The following is an 11,798-nucleotide window of genomic DNA, read 5'->3' as shown; positions in this document are numbered from 1 at the left end:
AACACGTTGATTGTTTTGCCACATTTTGAGGGGGTTTCTGCAGACCAGTTGCTTGACAAAAAAAAAAAAAAAAAAAAAAATTTTTTTTTTACTCCAATCACATTCACACTCTCCCTCCTGCCCACTAACTGGATCAGAGGGGGCGAGAAGTGACAGGCAGGCATCCTATTGATGGCCCCTGGCACCCCCCGCCGCAGCGCCCTCCTTCCAGCACTCCCCCTACCCACAACTTACCTAAACATTCACTCTCACATTCATACCCGACAATTGCTGTAATTCATCCTATGGTTCTGCCTACTCTTGGAGTTTCGCAGCAGCGAGACTGTCAAGAGTGGCGACCTTGAGGTGAGAGGTGACTCTGCTTTTGAAGCTGCTGGGGGAGTCTGCCTCAACAGTGTTTGCTGGGAGTTCATTCCACTGTTGTGTACCTGAGGGCACAACACCCTGCTGAAACAGACCCTAAACACTGGATCACAAGTCCAACACCTGACTGGTTCTGCTACAGTGTCCCACAAACATACTGTCATGCTCTGTTATATTGGCACTGGTAACACAACTGTGTTTCGTTGATTTTTTTTTTCCCCCCTATTCACTTCTACCAATATGAATACACAAACACAGTGCGTGACGTGGATGTGTAAGGAATATGAGAGACAGACAGAGAGAGATTGACAAGACAGATACATACACACACACACACAGCACTCTTTTCCTCAACCGCGCAAACAACACATCTGGGAACATAATAATGCAAAGAAAAGTACATCATACACACACACACACACACACACACACATACTCATTCTCTCCCTCTCTCTCACATACACACACACACACACGCACAGACACAGACACACACAAAAGTTCCCGTTTCACTTTTCTGCAACCACAATACAAACCTGAGTTCTAAGAATCAAGCCTTCCAGAAACATAATATATCATAATACAATATTTTGATAGGTGATGTTTACTCCCCTCTCAGATACAATATCAGAAAACAATAACAAAACCCCAGTCTTTAATGCTCAAATTAAAAAATGATGGACAAGACTTCCCAATCTGATAAATAAAAACAAAAAGAGAGAGAGAGAGAGAGAGAGTGACACACAGAGTTTGACAGTTCACTGACTTCAACTGCAAAGTTCTAATGTTAAAGGGGTGCACATTTGTTAGTCAAAGGTATCAAATAAAATATGTAACACCACAAAAGTAAATAAATAAATGCATGAAAGTTGACCTGAAATATTCAACAAATGAACACGTACGCACTTGTGTTTGGTTTCTCTTCTGAGAGAGAGAGAGAGAGAGAGAGAGAGAGAGAGACAGAGACAGAGAGAGAGAGACAAAGAGACAGACAGACAGACAGAGACAGAGAAGACACAGAGAGAGACCAGAGAAACAGCCACAAATAGGGTATTCTTTTAAAATCGCCTGCACCAATAACTGTACAAACACAATGAGAGAGGAGAGGAGACAGACAGACAGAGAGAGAGATACAGAGAGAGAGAGACAGAGACATAGAGAGAGAGACAGACAGACAGACAGAGAGAGAGAGACAGACAGACATACAGAGAGAGAGAGAGACAGACAGACAGAGACATACAGAGAGAGAGACAGACAGAGACATACAGAGAGAGTGACAGAGACATACAGAGAGAGAGAGACATACAGAGATAGAGAGACAGACAGACAGACAGAGACATAGAGAGAGAGAGACAGACAGACACATACATAGAGAGAGAGAGAGAGACAGAGACATACAGAGAGAGAGAGAGAGACAGAGACATAGAGAGACAGACAGACAGACAGACATACAGAGAGAGAGAGACAGACAGACAGAGACATACACAGAGAGAGACAGACAGAGACATACAGAGAGAGAGAGAGGTACAGAGACATACAGAGAGAGAGAGACAGACAGACATACAGAGAGAGAGAGACAGAGACATACAGAGAGAGAGAGAGAGAGAGAGAGAGAGAGAGAGAGACAGACAGACAGACAGAGACATACAGAGAGAGAAAGAGAGACAGACAGACAGAGACATACAGAGAGAGAGAGAGAGAGAGAGATCAACCAGAGAAACAGCTACAGGAAAGGTATTTTTGTAAATCACCTGTACCAATAACTGTATAAACACAGAGAGAGACAGCAAGAGAGAGCGAGAGAGAGAGAGAGTGAGAGCGAAGAGAGAGAGCAAACGAAAAAAAAAAAAAAAAAGAAAAGGACCAAAAAAAACCCCAAAAAACATCGTCATCCTCCTCCTCCTTCATCGTCATCAATATAAACAAAATAGTCTCAAAGTCTGTGGCCTTTCATGCCCTGCTCTCATGGTGACCTCAGTTTCGATACCCCTCCACTTCCGTGCTTGGGGCGAGTCCTGTCAATGTCGTCAGTGTCGGCAGATTCGTGGGGGGCTGTTGTTTGAGGGACGTAGTGGCGGTCTCCACTCTGGGAGGGACGCTCACTCAGTCTGGCTCTGCGACTAAGCCATTATTGTCGTTAGTAGGGGGCTTAGTAGGTGGTGTCCTAAGTACGTTAAAACAGAATAGGCACCACTGAACACCACCGAAGTGACTCAGCAGCAGTGCAGGGTCTCCTCTGGTGTGTGGCCTCCTGGCGACCTAACATCAATGGTTCCCTGTGGACTGCCAACGCTGGAACTGCGATGGACGAACCCGGGTGTGGCCGTGTATGGAGGAATCTAAATGAGCGGCGTGGGAGTAATGCCACTGAAACAGTGGGGCAGCAAACCCCCCCCCCCCCCCTCCCCCCCCCAAAAAAAAACCCAAAAAAAACTGAAAGAGGCAACTGCAGGCAAGGTTTGATTAATGTTTTTCGAACAACCTGAACCAATAACTGTACACACGAGCAACTTGAGAGAGACAAGACAGACAGACAGACAGACGAGGCACCCACTCTAACATCCCAATAAGAAGGGTGAAGAGGCAAAAATGAAATTGAAAAAAACCCCCAAAACCAAAAAAACATCAAAACATTGCCAAGCGCTCCACTCCTCAGCAGTTGAGCAACATGACACAAGGTCTTTAACAAGGATCCGTTTTCTGATAACGATGATTTTTGTTACGATTTAACACGGATCCGTTTTCTGATAATGGTGATTTTTGTTACGATTTAACACGGATCTGTTTTCTGACAACGATGATTTTTGTTACGATCATTTTTAGGCACGTCCTGTATTCACAACCTTCACGAGTTATCCTTTCTTGTGGATTTCACAGTTAAGTGCAAATCATCTTGATTACGGAAAAATCAAAACAGATGGAAGATTTTAAGCGTTACAACACAGCTGTTTGCTGAATCTGCTTGCCCATTAATGTTTTTGTCGTTGCTGTTGTTGAGGTTTCGAGGAATACTCACGATGGAACTTCCAGTGCACAAAGAGAGAGAGAGAGAGAGAGAGAAAGAGACAGTGCCCCGGGATATAAAATTCTGTGTGTATCACTGTATGAATGTTTTCGATCATAAAATCATTGCACTCATGTGAAGTTGTCATGACTGGATAGATATGTTCATTTTCCTTTCAGAAGAAAAGTACAGGTTATGAATACTTTCCTTTCAAAGTATGCAAGTCAGAATTTTTTCTTAGTTGGAGTAGTAATTCATATATATAAGGCGGCAATACAAGGGCATCTAGGAGTCATGACCTGGGTGCGGCCCAGCCCCTGAGTCTAAGGAGTTAAGAGCCGAAACACTTGACTCAGTGGGTCTTTTTTTTCTGAAGACCTTGTACTGTCCAGCTCTCCCTAGAGTTTCTTATCACTACAATCCTGCATGACCCAAACATCCCTTGGCAAATAGACTTGACTTTCCCCCCCCAAGACACGCGGCATGAAAACAAAAAGCACCAACCAACCAACCAAAAAACATACCATGACCAACAATCACAAGAGAAAATACACAAATAACAACAAAGTCACCGGATACACACACGCACATCACAAGAAAGATGGACTTCTATGGACTATGCTGTTGATGAGAAAAGAATTTTTCCAGAACACACACACACACACAAGAGGGCAGTAGTTGTTTGAAAGACAGCACCAATACTGTGAACATTACCAGATGTTGTGTCCATCTAACTTATGTTCATAATGAAACTTCAAAGTAAAAGCAAGCCCAGTAATGCATTGTATGCGTAATAATCCCTGTGAGCCTAGTGTTTAGAGCATTCGCAAGGAATATAGTCAGTTAGTAATAACGTTGGTTTGGATCTTGCTAGATCCAAAAGGGTCTCACTTTATCAGATCATATCGTTGTTTTTTCACACGTGCTGTGTTTAGAGTTTTGTGTTGCATGTATCTATTATGTGTCCACATCAACAACACAACACAACACCACAGATTTTCTGACACAGTGGCAGTCTGATGCATCGACATAAAAAAAAAAAAATAAAAAAAAAATTTTGTGCATCATCCAAATCTCAAAGGTCTACAGCTCCTTTCCTTGTGTCCACATAACCTTAATCATCCTCTATTAGACCTTGAGTGGCGGTCTGGACCCTAATGTTTCAGATGAGACAATTAACTGAGGTCCCAGGTGTGGCATACACTTAGTACATGTAAAAGAACCCATGCAACTTAACTAAGGGTTCTTCTAGGCAAAATTATACACATATTTATATTTATATTGTGTACACATATGTGTGTGTTACTCATGTGGAATAAGCTACGGAGACAAATGTGCATCACACAGAACATCACCCCCAAAGACTTTCTGACAGATTTTCTGTTAGCTGTGACCCATGGGTGAAATAGTTCCAGTCTACACACAGGTCACTGACATTACATTGTGCATCACTATCACTTGGTTCCATGCTGTTAAATGATAATTCACTGCTTTGACCAAAAAAAAAAAAAAAAAAAAAAAAAAAAAAAAAAAAAAAAAAAAAAAAAAGAAAAAAGAAAAAAAAAGTCACCAGACCTATAAACATCTTACCAAAAACACCTGAGACTTGGCAGTTAAAATCAAGGAACGCCGTACGAAGCATGTTTAGAATCAAGATTTTCTTGTAAACCATGAAAAGCGCCACACCAACTTATGACCGTTAACCATGTCATTCACAGGAAACAGGCACATAAAGAAGTGAATTCAGTTCTTTTTGTTAACCATGTCATTTCCAGGAAACAGGCACATGAAAAAGTGAATTCAGTTATTTTTGTTACACAGTCTACACCATCTAGAAAGCCAAACACACACAAAAACAACAACATTATATCATCACTGAGTCACTGCAAGTACGGAAAACTTCACAAACATTTTTTTTTTCTCTCTATTCTTATTAAAGTCTAACAGAAACAGGTTCCCTCAAAAAAAAAAATGACTGTACAAAAGGATGACCATTTCCTTCAGATTAAATTCCATTAAAAAGTAAAACTCGACAACCAAGAAGAGAGAGAGAGAGAGAGAGAGAGAGAGAGAGAAAAAAAAACAAAAACAAAACAGTTTCACATCCAATGCCTCACTCGTCACCACCAACCCCACAAGAGTCATCATCATCATCATCATCATCATCACCACAGTGGTTGTATAGTTGGGGCTGGATCATAACTAAGACTAAAGACTTTTATGGTTGTTGTTGTCTTTACAATGTGATTAACGACAAGCTTTCTTTTCCAATGATGTAGAAGTGGTTTACTCATGCTCCTTAATATTATGATATTATAATGCCACCACTCACTTTCACCTCACCCTAGATACCATTACTGTAATAGTTGACATAATTGATGCTGTTGCTATGTTACAGCTGGTCCAGGCTATTTATTATTAATGTCATCTTAAATCATCATGATTACTACAATCATTAATGTGTAAACATTGATTGATTGAATGATTGGACAAATCTTCCTTTTTTTTTTTTTTTTTGTATTTGTTGATGTTGTTACAGGTTTGTTTTGCCTTGTTTAGTCTGTTTTGTTTTGTTTTGTTTTATCTTTCTCTCTGTAGTGGAAGATGCTACTGTTCGTTTTATATTGTTTGTTTCATACTATTCTCTGTATTGTATCCATGTTTTTGGAAAATTAAAAAAAAAAGTTAAAAAAACAAAACAAAACAAAAACAACACAACAACTAAGACTTAAAGGCACAGACACATTTAACCAATCAATTCTTTGGATGAACCATCCTCCCCCCCCCCCCCCCCCCAGCCTCCAAAAAAACTTGCACCCACTCCCAGACCAGGACACACCGCTTGGTTCCATGCACACACAATTATTGCAGTCAACGTTAAAAACTAAAATCCTTGAAGCCTTCAGCAGGCCAGATCAACGGTCAACAACAACAACACACACAACGTTCTAGACTCTCACAACTCAACAACTGTCTACCCACGCAGTCATGCCATGTCCCTGACAACTGTCTACCCACGCGGTCATGCCATGTCCCTGACAACTGGACCTGGAGAGCTGGTCTGGTTCACCAGTTCCCGTTTCGCCTTCTCTTTGACTGAGCTGCTGACGGGCGCAATAGCCGAGTGGTTAAAGCGTTGGACTTTCAATCTGAGGGTCCTGGGTTCGAATCTTGGTAACGGCGCCTGGTGGGTAAAGGGTGGAGGTTTTTCTGATCTCCCAGGTCAACATATGTGCAGACCTGCTAGTGCCTGAACCCCCTTTTTAAGTGTATATGCAGGCAGAAGATCAAATATGCATGTCAAAGATCCTGTAATCCTTGTCAGCGTTCTGTGGGTTATGGAAACAAGAACATACCCAGCATGCACACCCCTGAAACCAAAGTATGGCTGCCTACATGGTGGGGTAAAAAAGGTCATGCATGTTAATGCCCATATGTGAACATACGAGTGAACGGGGGAGTTGCAGCCCATGAATGAAAAAAAAAAAAAATGATTGTGCTGCTTCCCTCTATGGCTTTTGTGTTTGACACTTTATCCTGTTTCACCCACCTGCCATTTACGTTTTGTGTATTTGCTGTCTCTCTCTCTCTCTCTGTCACTGACACACACACACTCTCCCACATAACAAAGTGAGATTTTTCTTTCTTTTCTTTCTTTTAAAAAAAACCCAAACAAAACAACAACAACAAACACACATGCTAAAACACACATGCACAAACACAGAGCAACTGAACATATAAGAGGGATCTGATAAATCAGGATCATCACTGTAGTGCTAGGCAAACTGGGAATAGGCAAATAAGGAATAGGTGAATCAGGACAACACTGGACCGTATTTGTAACCACACCTCCCTTATCACACATGCAGGTAAACACTTTCTTCTTCCTCTGTCAACACAAGAACAGCACACGGCGCAGATCTGATTTGCCTATTCCCGATTTTGCCCACAGCATCTTGTGAGTTTCACTGTCCCGTTTTGCCTACCTGCCAGTCTGGTTTTGCCTACTCAGCTGCCATCTCTCTCTCTCAGACATACACATAAGCATACACACAGAGTAATGTTTGTGCATAGATACCACTATCAGCTTTTATGATCACTTGCAATTTTCTGTGGGTCTTGATACTGGGCGAAACATTATGAGAGCAGAGATGGCAACCCCTGTCAAGTGTCTGTAGTAATAATGAGAGCAGAGATGGCAGCCCCTGTCCAGTGTCTGTAGTAATAATGAGAGCAGAGACGGCAACCCCTGTCCAGTGTCTGTAGTAATAATGAGAGCAGAGATGGCAACCCCTGTCCAGTGTTTGTAGTAATAATGAGAGCAGAGATGGCAACCCCTGTCAAGTGTCTGTAGTAATAATGAGAGCAGAGATGGCAACCCCTGTCAAGTGTCTGTAGTAATAATGAGAGCAGAGATGGCAGCCCCTGTCAAGTGTCTGTAGTAATAATGAGAGCAGAGATGGCAACCCCTGTCCAGTGTTTGTAGTAATAATGAGAGCAGAGATGGCAACCCCTGTCCAGTGTTTGTAGTAATAATGACAGCAGAGATGGCAGGCCCTGTCAAGTGTTTGTAGTAATAATGAGAGCAGAGATGGCAAACCCTGTCCAGTGTCTGTAGTAATAATGAGAGCAGAGATGGCAACCCCTGTCAAGTGTTTGTAGTAATAATCAGGACCTTTGGCAGGAACTCCAAGCCACATCAGCAAACGTACATTTTATCTACAAGGCTTACAAACGCTTGGGCATACGTGCGACACGGTGAAACTGCTACGATTAAGCTGATTGGTCCACTCAATAATACTGTTTCAATGTAAACCCGAACACGACTAGCCGAGCATCATAACGTAAGACTGAGCTTAGTAATGACGACCCTCAATACTGTAGGTGTCTGGGTAATGTTACGACAGGAAAGCATGTAACCAAGCTATGTAGTTGAAAATGAACTCGTCAGAACAATTCTGATGTTGGCGTAACGATGGAACAACCTCCGATTGAGCGTAACAAAATACAGTGGAATAGTAACAGTTGGCATCTCTGTGAGTGCTTTCATGGAAGTGACTTCCGAGCGAATAAAATACAGTGAAGTTCATGATAAAGCTTTTTGTCAGTGCCCAAAGCAAGAGAGAGCAACACATTTTGCTGTATCAAAATTACCACTACAAAGACCAGATCGTCAACACAAGAGACTGGGCCAGCAATGATGAAAGTGAGCTTTTTGGTTCTTGTTCTTTTCTAAACACACAAGACATACGTGCACATGCACACACAGACAGCAAATTCAGTACGTAGGCCAACTTGAAATAGGCAAATCGGGATCACCACTTTAGTGATGGGCAAATCAGGAATAGGCAAAAAGAGAAATATGTGAATCCGGCCGACACCCACTACAGATAAATAACCAGATAAATGAACAGTCCCATTTTCCAATTACCATCCCCCCCCCCCCCCCCCCACCCCAAACACAAATGAATCGTGTGCAAATAAATAACGTTGCAACAACTGCGAAAACAGATTAAATCATCCTTGCAATGTTTTTTTTTTCTTTCCCAGCAGGGGATTTCAGCAGTTCTGGAGTTTGAAGAGCACACACACACACACACACACACACACACACACACACACAGAGCAAACACACACGCTCACACACACACACACACACACGCCTCACGACCTTTCTATCAATTCCTTCCCACTGCTGCCGGGTCTGGAGTTCTCCAGTTCATCAAAGATGTCCCTGAAACAAAGAAGCAAGTGAAAACAGAACGTCAATTTCTATATGTCAAAGATATATCCTTGAAACACGTAGCCGTACAAGTATACACAGACCTTAAGTTTTATCAAACCATCAAGTTTTAAATGACAAAAATATATCCCTGAAACATGGGAATACAAGTGCAAACAGAGCATCAATATCTATATATCTTATATATCCTGGAAACTCATACCCATACAAGCATACACACACCTTTATATGTCAAAGACATCCTTGAAACGTGTCCCAAAGTGTAAACATGCCTTTAACTTATTCAAGTTTTATATGTCAAAGATATTCCTGAAACATGTTCACACATGGTGTAAAACTGTTCCATATGCCAAAGATATATCCCTGAAAAACAAAGCCACACAAGTACAAACCTACCTCAAATTCCTATACATTAGATTGTATATCCTTTTAACACATGTCTAACCCCCGAAAACAGTGTGTGTACATGGCAGGGGCAAAAACGGTTATAAATACATGTAAAAACCCATTCGTGTATGAGTGAATGAAGAGATCGCAGCCCAAAAATGAAGAAATAGAATCAGAAGAAAAAAGAAAAAGAAGACACATCTAGACAAATGTGAAGAAATTTATTGAAAAAAAAAAAAAAAAAAAAAAAAAAAATCCACACACAAACCCAACCCCCTCCTATGCACACACAAGACCAGACAATATATTTTTGACAAATTGAAAAAAAACACATCTAAAAAAAATCAACCCAACAAAACCAACCTCTAAACCCCCTCCCCCCAAGACAACAAATCCCCCCCAAAAAACAACCACACACCCCACCCAACAAAACCAATCTCATACCCCCCCCCCAAAGAAAACAAAACGAAAAAAACAACAACAAAAAAACAAACCCAACCACACACCCCACCCAACAAAACCAATCTCATACCCCCCCTACACCCCCTCCCCACCCAAAGAAAACAAAAGCAAAAAAACCCAACCACACACCCCACACAACAAAACCAAACAATTAAAATCTGTTCACACCCTGTTGAACCCCTCACCTCCCTTGAGAAAAAACTTTAAAAAAAACCAAAACACTGCCCACCCCACAAAACCAAACTGTACAGACCCTGTTGAAAAAAAAACAACCCCCCCCGCCCACCTAAAAAAAAACAACACACAACCCCCCGCCCCCCGCACCCCCCCCCCCCCCCACCTCTTATGCACATGCACACAAGATCCAGAACAGAAAGCTGAGGTGACCCACTTACTGAGATAGAAAAATCAGAAACTATTTCTTTACAACTTGAACAAAACCCAACAAAACCAAACTCTTAAAACCCGTACAGACCCAGTCAAAAACCACACACCCCCCCAACCCCAACCATGCATACACACACACACACACTTGCTGAGGTAGAAGAATGAGAAAAGGATATTTTCTTCCTAAAATTACGTTTAATTCATTAAGTAACATACTTACCGTGACCCACTGGTGCAGACACCAGCAGGGGTCTGATTCCTGTCCTGTGCAAACTACTACCTGCCTATGCGGAGAAAACGAAAGTAGCTACAACCGATAACCTCTCGAAGTAGGTTACCTCCCCTTTGCATCCCTGACTAGCGCCTTCTTGAAAAAAAAAATAAAACAAAACCAAACTCTAAAACCTACACACCATGTTGGCAAAACAACAACAACAAAAAAAAACAACTTCTTCTTCTGCGTTCACTCGTATGCACACGAGTGGGCTTTTACATATATGACCGTTTTTACCCCGCCATGTAGGCAGCCATACTCCGTTTTCGGGGGTGTGCATGCTGGGTATGTTCTTGTTTCCATAACCCACCGAACGCTGACATGGATTACAGGATCTTTAACGTGCGTATTTGATCTTCTGCTTGCATATACACACGAAGGGGGTTCAGGCACTAGCAGGTCTGCACATTATGTTGACCTGGGAGATCGTAAAAATCTCCACTCTTTACCCACCAGGCGCTGTCACCGTGATTCGAACCCGGGACCCTCAGATTGACAGTCCAACGCTTTAACTGCTCGGCTATTGCACCCGTCAAAAAAACCCAACAAAAACAAAACAAAAAAACACCACCCCACAAAACCTGTACAGACCGTGGTGACACCCCCCATGCCCCACCCCCCCCCCCCCCCCCCCCAACAAAAAAAAAAAAAAAAAAAAAAAAAAAAAAAAAAAATCCCACCCACTCTCATACACACATACTCACACACAAGACCCAGAGAAAAGAAAGTCAAGGTGACCCACTTGCTGAGGTAGAAGAAGATGTAGCCCGTGGTGGTACGCTTGGTGCGCACGAATGATTCTGTGGTCTTCTCCACACGACGGTCGTCGAAGCTGAGCCACGTCTGCTTCTCGATGCTGAACACGTCGCTCACGTAGTGCCCTGCACACAGACACGCCTAGGGCTCCCACTGCAGCACCTTTCATCACCCACACATGTAACATGTCTGTCTGAGTGTGTATGTGTGTGTGCCTGAAATGTGACTGAACGACACAGGAAACAAATGATGAGTGCCCAGTGGCAGTCGTTACATATCTGTCGGAGTGTGTATGTGTGCGTGCCTGAAATCTGACTGAATGACACAGGAAACAAATGATGAGCGCCCAGTGGCAGCCTTCAGTCGGCTCTACCCAGGTAGGCAGCCTGCTGCGTAAATGACCCCGTGTTTGTAAAGCGCTA

The 11,798-nt window shown here is 42.5% G+C and overlaps 1 protein-coding gene across 2 annotated transcripts in view; it reads right to left on the bottom strand.

The window, feature by feature from the left end:
- Positions 1-8,855: 8,855 nt before the first annotated feature.
- Positions 8,856-11,798, bottom strand: part of LOC143292129 (uncharacterized) — a 37,115-nt gene continuing 34,172 nt past the window's right edge. For both annotated transcript variants that reach the window (XM_076602317.1, XM_076602318.1), the window contains exons 20-21: positions 11,363-11,501; positions 8,856-9,101 (exon numbers count right to left, since the gene is read on the bottom strand). In XM_076602317.1, coding sequence (XP_076458432.1) covers positions 9,032-9,101; positions 11,363-11,501 — 209 coding nt within the window. In that variant the 3' untranslated portion in view covers positions 8,856-9,031. The remainder of the gene's footprint in view (positions 9,102-11,362; positions 11,502-11,798) is intronic.

Source organism: Babylonia areolata, chromosome 18 (genome assembly GCF_041734735.1).
Source record: "Babylonia areolata isolate BAREFJ2019XMU chromosome 18, ASM4173473v1, whole genome shotgun sequence".
In the NCBI taxonomy this organism is placed as follows: domain Eukaryota; kingdom Metazoa; phylum Mollusca; class Gastropoda; order Neogastropoda; family Buccinidae; genus Babylonia; species Babylonia areolata.
Note: the sequence above shows the minus strand (reverse complement) of the source record. Positions and strands in the feature narration are given on the sequence as shown.